At 43.0% G+C, this 20,116-nt stretch overlaps 1 protein-coding gene across 1 annotated transcript; it reads right to left on the bottom strand.

The window, feature by feature from the left end:
* Positions 1-2,073: 2,073 nt before the first annotated feature.
* meis2b (Meis homeobox 2b) lies at positions 2,074-17,367 on the bottom strand. The gene is made up of 13 exons (XM_047021791.1): positions 16,913-17,367; positions 16,313-16,542; positions 15,863-16,004; positions 15,591-15,641; positions 15,119-15,169; positions 14,780-14,926; positions 12,186-12,300; positions 7,576-7,715; positions 5,360-5,436; positions 4,269-4,327; positions 4,049-4,138; positions 3,822-3,912; positions 2,074-2,901 (listed from the first exon to the last, which is right to left on the bottom strand). Exons 1-12 carry the CDS (start codon positions 16,922-16,924, stop codon positions 3,854-3,856), a joined length of 1,173 nt encoding a protein of 390 aa, XP_046877747.1. The 5' UTR covers positions 16,925-17,367; the 3' UTR covers positions 2,074-2,901; positions 3,822-3,853.
* Positions 17,368-20,116: the final 2,749 nt, after the last annotated feature.

Raw genomic sequence — 20,116 nt, 5'->3', positions numbered from 1 at the left:
ACTGGCATTTGATGTTATAAAATCAAAGTGTGTAAAGAATTTACATTTCTTCAAAGATCTCTACCCAGTATACTGGCAAAGAAATTGTTAATCTATGGTATCTGTACTGAATACTATTGTCTTGAAAGCTGATATATATATGGAGTATATTACAAAGTATACATAACTTTTTAGCCAATATTTATGTATATATATATTTGTAAAGGTGCTTTTTTGTTGTTGTTTTTGTTTAGACAGAGAAAAGAAAGGAAATTGCAGCAGGCCTTCTCTCGCTGGTGCGTGAAAGAAGGCCTGCAAATAAGAGCTCTATCCACCACGTGATGTTGCTTTCTGCAGGAGGGATGACCCATATTTCATTTCGATAGGCGCTTGTTTCCGGCAGCCTTCAAAACGCATTTATCTTAACTACAGTGAGGATGGCTGCCTGCTCCACAGATCCACTCTTTATATGTAGAGAGCTGAAATAAGGGATATTTTATTTACAAACAATGCTTATGTTATAAACCCTTAACAGGTTTATTACACTAATACCGACATGCTATTCAAATAAAGGTATTGTGTCATAACCTACAAAATGTAAATTATGAAAAATTGGAAGTGGTCTAAAGTCTATATATAATAGAAGTTATAAAGTTTACTATCTATTCTCATTCATGTTCCATGTAGATTTTTATCTTACGTTTAGCCTCCCAGCTATTGGGTGGAGAATAAGACAATTCAGTTGCTATCCTGGTTTAAAAGGCTAGCCTCGGGCTTACCCTGAATGCTTGACATTTTACACGTCGATTTAACATGCTAATTGACACATTAATTAAAAACAAGAGACATTATCCATTAATGTTGTAAGTAAAACTGTCTAATAACTGTAACAAGTCACTGGCATTCAAAAGTATGCATGGTCAGATTTAGCACATTACATTAATGATTGGATTTACTTAATAGATTAGAAAATACAGCATGTAGCCCAATAATAGGTTAATATAATATCACAAAACGAAAATGTATGTTTTAGATTTAGATTTGAAACCTTGTGGATGTTTTTACTGTAATATACTGTTATAACGGAACTCCAACGTCTACGATAAAATAATATTATTTATATAGTTATTATTATTGTTTAACAAAAACTATAAAGCATAATAATTGGCATTACAATAATAACAATAATAAGGATAATAAGAATAAAAGTATGATATTTTTTTCGATAGATCACTCATGTAGTATGAACAATAGCCTAGTTCTACTTAGGCTATTTCCTTCCTATGAGAAAACGCATGTTAACTCATCATTGTACATTTACCGTGTCCACGAGACTCTCCTCTCCCGTTAAAGTAATTTTCCTCATCAATACAGCAGCACACACACGATCGTTATTTGGTTGACATGGATAAATGATCCTCCAAGTGGCCTACAGCATTTCCCAGTGCTCAAACCCGCGCAATGAAAGTAAAAAAAGGGTGCAAAAATCCTTGAAACAATGAAAAGAACAAGTGTATTCAGGTTAATCTATTGGCACAAATGTATTTCAATTCAGGATCGAACTTTTAAAGCTCAATATATTTCCTCCCTTTTTCTCTTGTGCAATAGTTATTTTATAAGGCACTCATATTCTTTAGTAGTTAAAAATATAACCTGGAGTTGCATGTGTTTTTTATCCCTGAATTTCGAATTGGTCATCCATCATTCCTGTCAACATAATCGAATAAAGAGAAGCGACTGCAATTTCGCCATATCGACCAAACGAGCGTGAACCGGTATATTAAAACGTATAGTTTTTGGTTATTGTTAAACCATATAACTAATGGACACAGGGCCTACTGCAAAATGTTCAAAAAAGCCTCTATTTACCACTACACATCCCTCAAAGAAGAGCACAAGTCAGAGTCCTCATAGATCTTTTTTTTAAATTAGTTTTTATTTTTGGTTTTTAGTGCAGAAACCATTCCCTTTTCTGTGCTATAAAACTATTTGAGCAATATCTAAAGGTAAATCGGTCTATAGTGTTCTCACCATAACCTCTTTCAGTATTTTTTGACAGATTCCAGGAGAACACAGAATAAAATGATGACAGAGTTAAAACTGAATTTGATTTAGTGCATGATCAACAAAAACAAACGGGCAACATTCAAAATACAGATGAAAGAGAGCTTGGTCTTTGTTGGGAGGTGAATTGAGCTGCAGTCCTGTTGCAGCTCAGAGATATTTTATCTTCCACAGGATCTGTCAAACTCTGATTCTAAAAACTAGTGATCACAAGAGCAAAGATAGACACAGTCAAATGAAGAGCACATTTACACCACAACAGTTAAACTCTTAGAGTCTTCATCAACTTTTTTTTTGTTAATCCACAGTGGTTGTTTTAAAATGGTTTATAAAAGATTAAGCGACTAGAGTGTAAATATGTGTTTCTGTGTGTGTGTGTGTGTGTGTGTGTATGTAGCATGTGTGTGGTTGTGTGTGTACACATGTATGTACAATTTTGTGTCATTATATCTTTGGGAAGACTAAAATGTTCTTGTTCCCATGGTCCGCCGTTGTAGAAAAATAAATAAATAATTTAAAAAAGAAAAGAAAGTCCTGTTAAACTGTAGCCGAGGTCACGTAGTCTTCCGTTGTTCAGTTAGAAGTCTTTAATATTTTGGAAGACATGTCTCTCTGTCACTGTTGATGACTTCAGCGTGTTCCTGGGTGCTCATCGTCCTCCAGGCATGGGCGTTACAGAAGGTCAATGTGGTCTGTGCAGATGTGGGTGTTCCCAGGGTAGGTGTGGTCCTCTTTTTTTCCAGTGGGAGTGGCGTTGAAGTGGGCGTGGCCAGGTGGGTACAGGTGAGACTAGGCTGTGGCATGCTCTCACTGGACCACTGAGCCGGATGGAACTATCCCTGAGCAAACCATGGAGGCCTGGAACACACAACAACACATGGTCAGACTCAAACATACTTGTGTCCTTATGACTAGTAGTCCATCTATTGGCTGAGGGCAAGAACCCACATGGCAGGGTTTGAACTGCAGCCTACACAGAGACTGGACAGCATGGATTCAGTCATGTATTTCATAGTGCCTAAATATTATGGTTCCTCTGGCTCTGGCTTGATCATGCATAGGATGCCCACATATTACTGCAAACAACCATATGTGCCGGCTGTGGTAAATTTACTGCAGCAATCAGCATACGGTCTCATCCCAGATCAAATTAGGGGAGGGCAACATGCCTCTATATTGAGCTATTACAGTAACTGGTCAATGATCACTCAATGAGAAGTAATTGGATTAAATATATAACAAATTCTTATAGACAGCATTTTTATTCACATTGAGAATGTAATATCTCTATGCTGCTCTTTCTTTAAAAAGGGTCGTTGCTATCTGCTCTTTGGACTTCATTAGCAAAACCAAGGAAATGATCCCAGGGAAGGAGGCTGTGTTGGCGGAATTGGCCCCGGTGAAAAGTGAGGCAAATGCGGCTCCTATTTACATATAAAGAGCTCTATTAATCAAGGTAAGTGTCATTATAGCGTGGCTCATTGAGCAGTGGAGTGTGGGTGTTAAATAAAATTTGGTGTGCTCCAGTGCCTCCGGCGGGCGATACGTCTTGATTTGTGAACTGTCAGCAGCCAGGAGAGCTGATAGGACTGGAGGGGGTGAGGGAGTATTACCAGCCTCTTAATCAGATTGGGCCCACGGATGAAGAAGAGAGGGGGGGGGGGCAGAGAAAAATGAAGAAAGAAAGAGAGAAGGAGTGATGGAGAGGAATAGAAGAGTATAGAGCAGGGGGGTTGGTGGGTGAGAAATGGAGTGGAGGGGACAGAGGTGCTACTTACATCACCCTGGTCAGTAGGTTGAGCTTCAGGGTTTACATGTAGTGCCACTGTCCATCCATGCCCATGTTCATACCCATGCTGCCCATAGGTCCTGGGGGGGAAGCAGAGGGAAGGTCACATTAAAAGTGTGAAAATGCCTCGCTAACAACACGTTATAAATAGATGTAAAGGCAGACTGAAACAGGGTGTGTCTTGAGGGACCGTGTGTGGGATGGAAGGTTGCTCACCTCCAGGTCGGATCCCCATGTGCTGCTGACCGTCCAGTACGAAGCCACCCATTGGCTGTCCATCAGGGCTGTAGCCTGTTCCCTGACTCACTGCACAGGAAGACAGAAGAGTTGAGTCAGTGTACTGCACAGCTACAGTACATTCAAAATATTCATATTTCAACATATATATCCATCCAAGAGTTTGGAGATAGCAAAGTATCATAGATTTCCCATTTACCTGTTCTGTTAGATTGGTCAATCATAGGCTGTACTATTCTCCTTCTGGCATTGATGAACCTGGAGAGACATAAAATACCTCTGTTAGACCAGATTTGAAATATCATTTACTACTTTATGGTTCACTTTCAAAGATTGATATTTTAAAATGACAATTCCGTCACTTCTTGCTGAATGGTGTACTCTTCTTATCCTAATGTCATTTACAAGACCAAAAGATTTTGCATCCAAATAAAAATATGTCATATTCCTTAAATAGTTTTAGTGGAAATTAGGATCTTCCATGTCTTTCAGGATTATCCCGCTAATCTGGTTTATTCCTACTGACATAATCTAGGGTATTAGGAGAAAGTCACATGGCTCAAAAATCTATTGATTTGGTTTAGCTTTTTAGCCTCAGGCTGCGATAAGGTTAACCACTTTGTCATTTTCTTTACCATGGATATAGAACACAAATGGACAGCTAGGTGCCCTTGCCCACTTTGATAAGTGCGGAGAATAGAGTCATGCCTAAAATCTGGGGTGCTCTTAAATCTGTGGATTAGAGGTGCACGGCTATGTAATTGGGTCTGTTGAAAACCTGATACACTTAAAGCAGAGCCCACGACGGCTTTGGGGACAGGATTAATGGAGTGCGCCAATGTCATCACAATTAATCCAAACCTGACTTGGAGTAAGCTGCAAGTCAAATGATGCTTTTGAAGATACACCCAAATGTATCCTACAGAAACTAAATCCTCTATCTGTTCTTTTCTCGGCTGTGATCATTTCATTGGAAATGCCCCCCCTTCACAATGGCTTAGCCATCTACAAAGGAGGCTGGGTGCCCTCCCTAAAGATGCTTTAATCCATTTTGTCATACATGTAAAATGAGTCTGGGGGGAAGACTAGGGAAAGCGGTCATCTCCTCTAAATGTTCCAGGGTGTCCCAGACAGGGAAGATAGACGGTTGACGTTACATCTAAGACAGCGAAGTTCATCTTTGAGCATCGTTTCTTCTCACAAGCATGTCTGAGGACAGAAACAAGAGCTGTGCTGCAGCGACGAAGGGAAGGGGGGCGGTAGTCAGGGTGCTACCATGTCTGTACTCACCAATTATTGACTTGGAGGATGGTGAGGCCTGTGTCTTGTGCGAGCTGCTTCTTCTGCTCCTCTGAGGGATATGGGTGCTGTGGGCGACAGAGAGATGGACAGACAAACGTCAAGACTGCAGCCAAAGCCAGCATTCCATAAGAATAAATGTCTAGAGTAAGGTATTTTACATGAAGGCAAATCCAACTCAGGAAATATAATCAATCTCTTTGACAGAGGAACATACACAGTGACTACCGCCAACCTGTGCACAAGTCAGTCTCTCTAATTAGCATATTAAAAGTAAAAAAAAAAAACGACTGACCACTGATTGGCCCTGAACATTCTTGTCTCAAAGCGTGTGGCATTGTGTGACATTATTTGACATTATTTGACATTACTTGACAAATGATCGGGTGGGACACAAAGGGACACAATGCTAGCCTTTGTCTGTGTCTGAATAGGGCAGTTCCCTGTCTTCTGCCTTTCTACTGGCTGTGTGACAGGGGGAGGAGGGTGGCAGATGGCAGACAGAGGTGACCCATGTTTTGGGTGCAGGGTCGTGGGTGCGTCCCCATTTTGGTGCTGTCAAGAAAGCAGCCACCTCCTGTGGTCAGTGGTGAAGGATGAGCTTCCAAGCACTTCATTTTTTAACTGCCTTTCATCCATACACACGAACGCGTCCGAATACACACAATCAAGCATATACAAACACACATATGCATGCACACAGCACACACATACTGTCCACACACACAGAAATTCATAAAAACGGACACATACATGTACACACACTTATGACAATCACATACACACGTACACGCCATACATGCATGCACACACTCAAGCACACACACACACACATCCACACAAACACACACATGCACTGTTGTGACAATGCCCATTGTTGCTCCAAGTGATCCTCATGATCTCCTCCCAGCTTGGTGGGTGACAGGCCAGTGACGGATGACTCAGTGCTCCTCCCAGAATCCAGAACACCCCCCTGATTTCTTCAACTAAAACCCTCCTCCATCACCAGCGCCTCTGTACCAGTCCCAAATCCTACTGAGTGTTGCATCCTAGCTTGTAGTCTTTGTGTAGCATAACACTCACTTGATGTGTTATGTTACTGGAAAACCCAATGAGCACTACAGGAACAAGAAAGACCTTTAAGGTGGTATTTCAAGATGCAACAAATTCTGTCAGTGTAATGATGCTGAATATTGTCACAAACAGTACTTTATTGAGACAGACCTCTCAATTAGCATGTAGGTGGATGTCAGCGGTGAATGCATGGAAACCCAACAGTTATGACCAGGCTAATGGGCTAATAATGAATAATATAATGAATCTAAACCTTTCACAGCTGCTTTCTCTTTAGCTTTAAAAGGGGATCTTTTGAAGGGCCCAGAATGGGCCACAAAAGCAGGCGGCTAACACTAGTTACAGAGGGTAAAGCCCTCCCCTCCACCACCTACCCACAGTCTAACACCCTAGTGCACAGTGGAGTCTGACAAAACATAATTCCACTCCTTTCACACCCTCTGCGGCCTATGAATGCTTGATCGCTTGGGTGTTGCAATGGGCCTTTCACAAGCCAAACTCCCCGAACACAATTTTCAGGGGCACATCCTGCCACGGCAAACACTTGTGCCTAACAAATTAGCTTGAAAGGGGATGGGGAACAGAGAGGGGATAATTCAATTAGCCTCCTTTTTTCTGGAAAATCTAAAGGTTGGTTTGGAGGAAGGGATTACTGCCAGTACAGGACCTGTGTGGGCCTTTCACTGGCCAAACAAATAAGGAGCTAGGAAAACAACCCAGAGCGGTAAGAGGAGAGAAAGAGGGAAAGCAGCGGCGTCCTTTAGGGCTGCAGATAAAAGGTGAAACTCTCCTTATGGGGATTCTCTCAGACTTTGAAATAGTGGCACTCTGATGCCGAACAGAAGAGCTGAACTCTGGGAATGCCTGTCCTGTTGTGTGAAACACGGTTCACTTCTGAGTAAAGTGGCATCATTCCAAACAAGGACTGAAAGACCAAGAGGCCACGTTTGGACAACACGCTCCTCTCATGTCATTTATCAAGCTCAAAGCGGCGCCGCCGGAGGGTTTGTTGTTAGCTAACGGAAAACATCACAGGGGAACCACTGGCCGCTTAACTACAAAGCAGCAGTCCTCCCTGTACAATAGAAGTGCAAGATGCACAGAGGGAGCCTCCTTGGGCTGGCCTATCTTACCGTGAGGTGCTGGAAGAGCCAGGCTCGCATTATATTCGTGGCCACTTTAGGGAAGATGCCTCTCTTCTTCTGTCTCTTCTTGTCCTGGTCATCCTCGTCTCCTGTGCCCGGAGACGCCAGGCTGTTGTCGAGGCCGTCTCCTGAAATCAAAGGAAGAGAAGAGAAAACAGAGGAGTCAAGTTAACAGAGTGCTTTAATTTAGAGCCATCACCTCCGTCCTGTGCAAACACACAGTGAAAGGTTAGCGGTGGTCTTGTGTGAATGGCTGGGGAAACACAAGGTGGAGAGTCACACCTCCCAGCCCCTCAGCTGTAGGGTCAGGGAGAACAGAGCAGAGTCAGAGAGCTCAATAAAACCTAAAGCTATTAATCCAATCTGAGCTGCACATTTGACATGAGGTAATGACTGCAGGAGCGGCTCTCTTGACACAGAATAATGAATGTAGAAGCCACAGCCCACTGGACACAGCGTGCACCACCCTTATTTAGATACTTCCTCTGCTCTACATATACTAATGATTTGCTCATGGGAAAAAAAGAACAATGACAAAAACAAACCTCAATCCCACCATTGAGGAATGAAAGCATAATTACCCCCTACCTTGTGAAGTGTGCAAGGTGCTCATTTGACTGTGAGTGTTTTGTGTGTGTGTGTGGGGGGGGGGGTCACCACCCTTGTGCCCCCATGTGTTCACTGACCAACCCCCCAACCCCCTCTGCCCCCCCCCCCCCACCCTCAGCCCCCCCCACCCCCACCCATCCAGACGGTCTGTGCAGGATCTTCTGCTCAACACAGCCGTGCATCGCGAGCTCCCCCCCCCCCCCCCACACACCACGAGCGTGCATCCTCGTTTGATTGCAGTGGAAGCCTGGCACGCATCGAGGCAGGAGGCTCCCTTTAAACTAAGGTTTCCACCGATGCTCTCGCGCCCCTCTCAACGCAGGGGCGCTCCGCCGGCTCCCTCTCCACCATTAATTGTGCATCAGCAGAGATGATTTACTTTTAACAGTGGTGGTTATTTTTCTTGCCCTCGGGGCAGAGATGCCTTGAAAGCCTGCCTGCAGGGCATGTGAATTATGCATCTGAGGGACTCCTCCCTCGAGGCAGGACAGGGACCCTACTTTTCTTAAGATTCTCCCTGGCACGTCTTTTTGTTTTTGGGAATGCATCAATCACAGGGCGGCCTATATGCGCCATATTCATGCATAAATATTTCAGTTAATGAATATGGACATTGAAAAGAGAGTTCCGGGGTCAGGGGCTGGGGGGAGACGGAGTGGGTGGGGGTTGGGGTGGTGATGGAAGCTGTTACTGATGGTGTGATCCAAGTCAAGGGCAGGACACTGGTGGGGTACTCTGTCTCTACACTTTGATACTTCACTTTGGTCGTTGACTGTTTCTCAAACTCTAAACACACCGCTTCTGCCAGTCTAATGACAAAGTTCGGTGGGAACTTGGAGATGAGCCTAGAAGCTCCCTGTCATTTCAAAGAGGGGCGGTTAATATCCTGTCTCCCTGATAGGGGAAGACAGTGGAAATAGAAGGAGCAGAGTGGAGAAGTGATGCCAATCTAGCAGTTATGACTTCAAATTGTAGGGGTGAAAAAACAAACACCTTTCAGTCCTCCAACTCAGCTATCGTACAAACCATATGTAAAGGATCCTTACAGTATATACAGCTACTGACATATTTTGGAGAAATAAATCTTAATTTCTAAATGTGAATCTCATATAACACAAACTCAGAGTAGTAAAAAGAAAGTCTGTAAGTCAGTGAGAAAGAAAGAAAGAAACTGACAGAACTCACTCGGCCTAATTATATCTAAGGAGCCCCCCTCCCTCCAGCCCCATGCCCCTCCACTCCCCATCCCTTCTTTCTTTCAGCTCCAGAGAGGGAAGGCCGCAGGGCAGATCCTCCGCCACGCTAATCGCTTCTGACTGTTCCCTGGCAACTCGGCCAATCTAACCAGTGTGACGGTGCACTCTCCAAGTCGTACCCGTGGAACGCACCCATGGCCTAGCCTCCTTGCCTTACTGCTTGGCTCTCTGCCCCAGTGTCTACACGCGTGACACGGAGGGGGAGGAAGGGGGGGGGAGTGTGTGTGTGCGGGGGAGGGGGTTGGGGGAGGGGAGGGGGGGCTTCTGCCGCAGGGAAGGCTGGAGTATAGCCCAAGGCGCTTTAGGAAAAACAGCACCCTAAGATATGAAGAAAAGACAGCAGGCAACCTTGGTTCCTACATCCCTAATGCCCTTCTACCGCTTACTTTTTTTCTCTCTCTTTCTCCTTCCTTTCTGTCCATTTAATGCTTTTCCCCCACCTATTCTTCTGTTATGTATTTTTCTATCTCTCCCTTTCTTTTGTCTCTCTCCTTCCGCTCGGTCTCTCTCCTTCTCTCTCTTCCCCCCTCCCCTCCTCCCTCTAGGTATAACTGGGACAGCGACGGGGCTAGGCCTCGGCTGATGACATGTCCATAAGACAAAGTGCAGCCTGGCTGGCAGAACTGATTGCTGTATCCCAGCGTGCATCAGTGATGCAAACACAGTGCAGCTCGCCTAATGAGCTCAGCGGGCCCCTGATCCATCACTGGTGACACCTTTCAGCCCCGCCTGTTATTACCTATGATGCACACTGCTAAATGGAACTGCCTGGAACGTCTCCAAGAGACGGGGAGATCTCCTGAGTAGGAGATGTTGATGATGTTCTCTCAGGATGCAGAGTCTAGTCTAGCCTGGCCTTGACTGGCCTGGCCAGTGGTTAGCTATTGATCAGGGTTAGTGATAGGCTGAAAGCCGAAGGCCAGATTGAAATGAACACTTATTGCCCCCCACCCCTATCTCTCCCCCCAGAGAACCCAGCTTGACAGGTTCCAGGAGGACATTAGTGTCAGTGGTCTGTGATGTCATTGGCATGTCACCACTACCAGCTTCACATTCCATGTCGCTGTGTGGCTCATGATCTGTGTGACTTGGAGGGGACAGAAAAGAAATGGCACATCCTGCCAGATCTATTTAACACTGGTGTACAGGAGCTTCACAGATCCCACAGGCTCCTTTTGTTTTATTTTTGCCTTTGTAATGGACATTCCCAGCCCCCAGCCCGCCCTTTCACCAACCTCCACCCCACTCCCCCAAAAAAACATTCCTAGGATAGCTCAGCCCTTCTATCTCAGGCCCTCGGAGAAGCCTCCCTGGGGGGGAGGTATCAAAGAGACCCCCGTGCATATCACACAGCTTACAAGCTAACAACACCACACTAGGAGCCATGGGTTAGCTGCATGTCTAATGTAGCCACAAGGCCATAACCCCACTGCCGACCACCCAATCATCTGACCACCTGATCACCTGACCACATACACTGTCAACTGCTGTACCTGTGGTTAGGCCTGTCCGCAACCACATGGCAACCGCTTTGCGCTTCCCGTTAGATAAGAGTGTGGGTTTAAAGGCTTTCATCAGGCCAAAGAGGCATGACTAATGTCCATTAGACAATGGGACCCCCCCCTTCAAAGTAGCAGGTGCTTTGAAGAGCACTGGTAATCTGCAGGCCTGTGTCTCTGCTGCTGACGTAAGGGACCCCGGTCTCTTCCTATGGTAAAACTGTTTGCTTTCCTCGTCCCCTTGAATGAGAAAAGACTGAAGACCAGGCAAAGAGGCCCTGGGAGAAGCAGCAGGTAGGCATGCCACAGACCCTGGACCAGCAGCTAGGCTCTGATCATTCTGGCCCTCTCTCTTCCTTTGTTCCTCACACTGCTCTGTCCTTGCAGACCCACAGGGGGCATTCTGCTCCCCCTATCCTCTATGCATTCCCCTCTGGGTCAAAAGGGCATGGACCTCGGGTGTTCCCCCGCTGTTGTTTAAAAAAAGACACCCAAAAGAGGAAGCCATTCACACCATCCTCTTAGCTTTTTTTGTGCTGACATATAGGTTACAGAGTATGGAAGATATACTGCAAGCTCAAAATAACTTTAGTGATTTTAGACACTTTTAAACACTGAGGTAGAATCAGAGGCGAGTGGGATTTAATCTGTGTTTCCTACGGGGCTTTCATCCTCCGCATTTCTCTTGTCTTGCAAAGCATCCTCCCATTGTTTTCATCAATAGCCTGGCCATTGATGCCTGATGGGCAGAGGGTGGAAAGTTGCTTTAAAGTCTATTCTAGTTTTACAGCAGCCATCCGAGAGAAAAACAAAAACAAGTCATAAAACCTTTATGTCCTCCACTGAGCTCATTACAGACCACATTAACAGCAGGCACACAGGAGAACATCATGCCTTTACACTGTCAAGTCAAACCACTGACAGACAACAACATTTACAGTCAAGCTGAGATTTCACTGAACATAGAAGTCTATCAAAACGCTTGACACTATCTGTGTCTAAATATATTCCACAAGCAACCATCCAAAGATATGAGAGAATTGTCGTTCAACACCAATGCCCGTTTGTATGTATCTGCCTCATCCACAAAAAGACAGCGAACAACTCTATTTTAAGTCATAGTTTGAAAAGTTGAAAGAGCTGCATGTTAGAATAACCGTCGCCTTTGTATGGGGTCAACAGTGAGGTCACCTTTGATATGGAGCGAGTTGCAGGGGATTTAAGGGTCTCTTACCGAGTTCACTGCTGTTGTCCCCACTCTGGGAGACATGGCCCCCACTGGAGGGCCCCGGGGTGCCCACGGAGGGTGTGGAGTGGGCGTCATCCAGGTCTCTCCAGGATGCTGGGTTCTGGGGTTCAGAGAGAGGCCAACACATCCCCCCATTTCACCAACACACCAGGAGAGGAAGAAGAACACAGAGGGGGGAAGAGAGAAGAGAGAGAGGAAAAACATTACAGAGCAGAAGATACAGTTGGTTGATAAACACTATTGTAATCAAGCTCACACTCATCCCCATGCCTCAGATAAACAGTCCACATAATCAGGATGAGACTAAAGGTGAAGATTGATAAAGAATGATTGCACAAATAATCCCAAACACTGAAAATCCAAGTTACCATTTTCCCTGAGATGGAGTTTGAATTAGGCCTAGTCCAAAGAAAAAGAACTGAACTGGTGCGAAGTCTATATGAAGAACAGTTGATGAGAAAGAGAGAGAGAGGTGCAGAAGCATGTGAATCCTCCACTGTCTTGGCTGTTTCTGTGGGCCGCTATCTGACGGAAACCCTATTTATTGGTACGTTGGCCCGGGTACTCAGACAACCCTAAGCTGAAGCCAAACAGCAGAGCCCCCTCTTCAACCTCTTTGCGTCAGCTGTTTGCCGGATGGTGATCAGATGAAGAGCTCGGCGAATGACAAGAATAAGCACAGCAACAATGGCACAGTGTGAATGAGGCCTCTCAACCATGGACCCTTTTTTCAGGGGAACACACAGTAATTAGGACCTTTCTGTACGCAGTGCCATTCAGAGAGGTGCCATGTGTTTCCACGTTTATCAAGCTAATGAAGGACTTTTCTCCAATACCCCAGCTGTTGCAGTTCAATTACCTGTATTACCGAATTAACAATTCTTATAAATGTGTCATGGAGCGCAAATTAATTTACAGTTTTATAGACAGAGAAGTAGTTGATGGGACTCCGAAGGAACCACCAAGCGTGTGCTGCAGTTCAGGTTAGATGATTCACATACATGGATCAGAAATGGAGGTGAAGTCATCCCCAAGCCACAGCTTGATAAACCACAACATTGCTGCATGAACATGGTGCAGTGCATGCACACATATAGTAGGCATATAGTGACACCATCTCACTCTGCAAGGGAAGCACTAATGAGGATGGGAGCTCATATTCGTATATAAGCCATAATAATAATAATAAAGAAGGTTGCTGTTTAATCACAAAGAAGAACACTTTGAACTATTTACACTTTCCTTAACTACCCTCATTGTTAGGGTAGGCCTTCGCAATTGAATGAGTGGATATTGATAATAATGTGATAAGAAACCCAACTTGTAGTGTACCACTACACTACGTCATGTAGATATCATTGTAATCTTACAGCCTCCTGTCTTGTCAAGTGATAACTAGTTCCAACACAAAGAAGTCATTAGTCAGATCAGCTGTAGAGCTGCGAGTGTGTTTGATGACACGGAGGAATGAAGCATGTACACCATGGAGTGGTTGTTTCTGTATGGAAGGTATGTCACATAAGGAACCACAAACGTAATATCTCTTGGGGTCAACATAGCTCAAACATGCTCTACATGTCACAGCCACGTACCATGTACAGATGGCATTATCATGATAGACTAGACGGCCTTCCATTTATTCAATTTCTTTTTTGGGGGGGCAGTGTCTTTCCCGTTGACGGTAACAACAATTCTGCTATAGAGACAATATATGCGACAGGAATGCTCTGCTGTTTCCCCAGGTTCTTATGAAGAACGTCGCCACCTGAAAATGCTCCATTGTAAATAAGACAGGAGCAGGGTGAGAGGAAAAGACAGTGTAGATGTGACACCATGGGACAAAAAAGTGACAAAGACCCCCCTCTTTACCAACAATAATAATCTGATCGGTTCAGCATTCAAGTGTTAATAAAACACTGGGCTTTAGAGATTTCTAAGAGGGAAAGGAGCAAACCGCACCAAGCCAGCTGCACTCACACCGGACTCAGCAGCTGCCAGGTCCACCATCATCATCAAGAGACAGCCTCTAAAGATCGCGCAAATTGTCAGAACGACAAAAATGTACAGGAAGGACATTTACAATGTATGTTCTTCATATTTTTTTCTGTTTGATTAAAATACTATATTTTATACAACATAAGGGGAAACAGTCTACTGCTTTAGAACCTTCTCAACAAAGTGTTTTCGTTCTTGTCTTCTCTTTCTCTATGAAAAACTTCTATGGAACTTAGTTTTGAGGCCTTGCTACCCACAGCGCCCTCAGCAGGAAAGCATGCAGCAATCAAACGGCAGATTGGATCATAGCAACACATTAATAAATCAATATTGAGCAGTTACTTATTGATATAAATATAAACCCAATGGACAAAAATTATCTTTTCATTTTTTTAATAGATTTACTTTTCTTTAAGTTGAACTCAAACAACTGTTTCAATCAGCAATAGTGATGAAAATGTTCTGAACACCATAAAGGCTGTTCTTGCTCAGCACAGTTTCCATTTATCAGGACCAAGGCACTCGAGGTCAAATAAATACACACGTCATTGGGATGTCTCAATGTTCTTTCAAAAGACACTCACGTGATCTGCAAGGTTCGTTGAGGATCCGGATAGGTCATCGAAGTCGGCTTTGACACCATCTCGATCGTCTATCACCAAGTCAATTGGCATTTTGCCTTTCAAACAACTAATGTACCGATGGCAAAAGTTGTCACACAGCTCGTGCACCTAGAAGGGAAGATGTACAAACATTTTTTCATGTTATTGCATATCCACAAGCATTATATGAATTAAGGAAATTATTGAAACATTGCTTATTTTTTTCTATTTATGCTGGTATTGTAGAATTGCAAAAAACATAATACAATATCAGACTGCATAGTAAATAATATAACGTTTTACAATTAATATAATGTTTACCTTTTCTAATTCCAAAAGATGGAATCGTAGAACTTGAATGGCTTGGATCATCTGCAAAATAAATCAGAAGGAATGGGCTGAATGTTGAGGTCTCATTCGGGCCAATCACATCCAAAGATGCATAATACACACTCTATATGATGTGATGATCCTTACAACACTAAGACAAGTTACAGCTTGTAACATTACTTTGAATAGAGTCTTTTCTAATTCAAATGGATGCATTAGTACAGAAAAGGTTCCTAGAGTAACTGCTTTGGGGATGCCCAAGGCAAGGACCTCGGCAGCATCCCACGGCAGAGGAACAGGAAGGGCTTTGACAGTTACAATTTGTTTCCTGTTGCCTCTTTGTTCAATACAACATTAACACATATCTATGGATACAAAATGTATTAAAACAAAAAAATACTGAAAAAAGTTTTGTAATCCCTGATGTGGGGATAAGAAGGTTTCAAAGCAAATGAATGCTTACCAAGTTATCCAACTCTGGGTTAGAAGAAAATAGAGGTTTCTCAGCACGTATCTTAAAAGAAAATGATTGTTAAATATTTGCAAAACTTATTTTTGCGTTAATTCTATTCTTTGAATGCACAGCGAAAGCCTATAAATTCAAGGATACATTAAATGACAATAATACTAATAAAATATACAAATATCTAACAGCGGAGCCATGCAATAAATATAGTTGCCTAGAGGGTAAAACAAGACTGTAACGTAAAGTCAAAATTAATAATTTAGAATTACTTGTTTTGCAAAGACAGCGATGTCCTCGTTAAATGAGTCCGAGGAGCAAACATCTCCGCCCGCCACTCCAGGCTCTCTCGGCGTGCACGTCGCCAGCTCGCACTTCTCAAACACCAGTGCAAGCAATGGGAATAACGGGTGACTGTGAAGTCATGACGATAGCCATTATTTTCTTCAAACAACACATACAAACAATCTGTTTTTATAACACTGGCAACACTTCTATTTAGGGTACACGTCATGCAGTTAAGAGTATGCAGATGCTAAACAACTCAAAACATAGACTTTGTTTTACGGGCATTAAGGTATTTATCGAGCCTCACCGAATTACAAACTAGAGTGACTAGCGTTATCTCAAGTTTAGATTTTTGATTCTTGATTTCTTTAAAGTCTAAAAAGGGTGGTAAACTCGATTGTTGTCCGTATAAATAGATGAGATTAGATGCGCACCCATAGATCTGATCTTTGTCTCTTTTTAGTGCATCGTTGACAGCGCTGCCCATACTGCTGGGCATTATGTTGTGTGGTGCATGGGCTCCATAGTGCTGGGTTGCATGTGGGGGTGGACCGTGATTCAGGTGATGGACTTGCGGTAGCGGCCGAGGGGCATGCGGGTCTCCGTACATAGACGTGGGGACTCCGACCCCATCCATGCCACCGTAGTGGGCAAGCTCATCGTACTGGAGAGAGAGAAAGAGAGAGAGAAATAGAGAGACATAAAAAGATAATGAGAGAGAATGACATATTAGACACTTTGCATTTAGACCTACAGTGGGCTAAATTAGACCGTTTTAATCCTCCGTAAATCCTCGCCAAATATTACACGTTAAGAAAATTCAATGTCAGTAAAGTTTTGCACGTAAATAAAATATCACTTTTGAGAGACAGTCAATTATCTTTTTTGTGGGTATTATTCATGCGCCTCTGAGAAAACCCCACCAGGTTTGATAAAACGGCAAACCCTCTTCAAGTTTACAATCAAAGAAAAATACACAGTTATGTAAAGGAATCACAACATGAGAGACAGACACATTATTTAGTATGACCTACCCTTTGCGCCATGTGGCATGCGCAATTTGAAGACACAGCACTAAAATATGTTGTTTCAATGTGGGGTTGAGGTTTAGGATATCAGTTGGGTACTTCTTTACATCCAACTAAGAATTATAATCCTCTGTTGTAGCACCATGAATAAGAGCACATGTGCATACTAAACCCGAATACACGGTAAACAATTGTCATACATAAATAAAAACTGACGGTAGTCAGAAGTTTCCAAACAAGCGCATTGGTAACTCGCAGTCCAACTGTCAATCAGTAAAACTGGTTGTCAAGGTAATCTCTGTGTACAGTTTTGAGATTATTAGTTCCAGTAGAAAGTCCGTTTCCAAAGCAGCAATTTCCCCTTTAGAATGGAATATAATAAGAACGAGCGTCCCGGCAGACTACGTCGAAGTGTCTGTCCTCGTGTCCATGTATTCCCGCTCCGACATGAGAGGGTGTCAGCGAATGTTAGCAGGTTGGCTCTGAGCGCGCTTATAGGATAGACTGGCTGCGCTGATCAACGAAAGAAGGTGATGACGGAACCCGGAAAAGGGTGGGTGTAACCAGTCCTATGCAGCCAAAGAAAGGAGGATTGGAGCTATGCCAGTGACACGCCGGGAAATACTATTTGCATTGGACAAGGCAGTGGGTGACGCAAAATAACTGTCACGTCTTGTCACCAAGGTAGTGAGAATATCAACTACAATTAACGCACGAAACGAATCTGGCAGTTCAGCAATTTAACTCCCACATCCCCATAAAGATTATAACTTTAAATATGATTTAACACTACATTTTTCTACATGTGAAAATTTGATATTGTCAGATGATCAGTGCTGGAGAAGAAAAATTGGAATAGAATTTCTGAAAAACGAAATTGGGTGGTGCATAGGCCTATACGTGTGTAAAGTTGTGCTTATTGTGCAATGGGCAGGGAAATCTGCGTGTTTAGGCTACAGGCAAGAGGTTGATAAACTCTAAAAATGTATCTCAGATTGCCCTAAAAGCGTAAAATCAGGCCTATTGGAATTGTATTAAGACAAATATCAGGGTATATGCAATTGACCACAATGACCTCACGAGTTAACCTTAAAATCATTGTCAATTTAATGGTAGTCAATGTATTTAGATGGAGGAGTTGACAGAACAGGTGGTAATCGTTTTCAGCACTGGTTGGATCAGAGATGCAGCCCGAATTACATGGCTACAGTAGGCCTAGGGTATTTCAGGTTGTGGAAAAGCTGAGGGCGTGTTGTGTGTTGACTCCAGACTGTTAGCAATTTCCATGTGGAATATGAGCCTATTTCTTGGGCATGTTATGAAAGAGCAACATGGACAACAAAGTCACCGGACTGATTTGATTAGCAAGGGCAACTGCAGCAAAACGGTTCCCGACTTAGGTTTTCGTCGGACAAATTCACTTTTAAGATATTTACCTATCACGTTCATACAATTGTTTCTTAATTTAATGTGAAGCATCATATTGATGTTTGAAAGTAACGAGATAACCTAAGATAAACCTGTGTAGCCTATAGGCCTATCTTCCGAAACAAGACTCATCCGTTTCAGAAGAAACATTCGATTGTATATGTATTAGAATTGCAAGATCCTAAAACCGACGAAGATAACCATCCTTGATGTTTTAAATACAAACGAATATAGGTGGTGAAACATTGACATGTGTTAGTCTTATCATGTCAGGATTGGCTACCACTCTATTTGGCTTCCCCAAAATTCTATTAACAATTTGAACAATTCACCCACAAACATTTTAAATAACGTAGCCTATACTCATTTAAACTAAAGCATTTAATGAATTAAAATGAATTTCAGAATAATGATGTAAGCTACTTACGTATTGGTTTAAAATAGATTTCAATTTATAATATGAATCCGAGACTTTAGGTTAGTCTATAGAATATATAGTTTATAGTGTACAACTTTATTCTGCATTTCAACTTTGGCGTGTGGCCTTATCCTTCCTCTCATACTGTATGATAGGCTGCATGCGACATAACTCCTTTCCCATCACATGTATCCGTGCTCTCAATAAGAAAATTAAATGAAAACATTTGACATAACATTCAGGCTTTATAACCTTGATAAAGTAGCATTTGCTATCAGAAAGTTACTGACCGCAATGGGGAGTTAACGTATAGTAGGCTATTTGTGAATGAAAAACTGCATGCATCATATCAAAACTAGTCAACATGCATTCAAGACGAAGATAATATACATCTGTACCTGTAAACTTGACAGTTCATGACACCGAATCAATCATAAACAGGCTCCTATTGAAGGGGCAGTGTCTACGTGGACAATTACGGAAATCCATTGCCATCTAGCGGCTTAAATTATTTCCTCATTTACTATTTTCACACCTCAAAATGAGAGATAGTGATGTTTTTTATGTATTTGCTCAAATAAAAATTTGGTACATATGTTGGCCGTTTTAGACCAAAATTAAATTCCTAAATACAATAATAAGAAACTGTGACCCACAAAAAAATCTGATATTTCTTTCCTTTAAATGATCAATTTTGAATCTACAACTAGATTTTAGAAATGCAAACACACAAACGGAACCTTCTTTCCTCCCCTTAAATGAAAGAGTATCAAAGACTTGGGGAGAAAATAAGTTAGTTATATTTTCCTTAAAAAAATGCACAACTTAATGTATTACTATTCTGTGTTCAAAATTTTTACGCACTTCCCTTTGATATGCCATGCATGTGAATTATTAAAGGCATATATTTGAATTATAAATACACTAACTATTCAGAAATAGGCAAAACATGGACCATGCCCCAGGCTAAGTTCTCCCATTGCACATTATTTCCTCGACTCTCTCTCCATTTCCTCTGCTCCTCATTTCTCCTTCTTTGTGTTTACCTACCCCCCCCCCCCCCTCTCACCCACCCAATGATCTGAATGTAGGCTGATTCACAGTGTCATGCCTGTCTTAAATGTAATAAATTACCATTTTTCTGCAGTCTGAGTACCCTCCGACGCTCCACCAGAGACTGGCCCCCTGTACCAGCATCCCTGACCGCCTCTACCCTGCACCCCCTTCTCCCTCCTCCCCCCAGCATCATCCCTGGTCTGGCTGGCTCTGTCACCCGTCATCCTGTGCCCCAGTGAGAATCATTAGCGTTGTCAGGACTGGCCCGAGAAAGGAGGCCAGCAGAGACCTGGTGTGTGTCTATTTGT

This window comes from Hypomesus transpacificus, chromosome 6 (assembly GCF_021917145.1).
Source record: "Hypomesus transpacificus isolate Combined female chromosome 6, fHypTra1, whole genome shotgun sequence".
NCBI lineage: Eukaryota > Metazoa > Chordata > Actinopteri > Osmeriformes > Osmeridae > Hypomesus > Hypomesus transpacificus.
The sequence above is the reverse complement of the archived record's forward strand: the minus strand, read 5'-3'. Positions and strand labels throughout refer to the sequence as shown.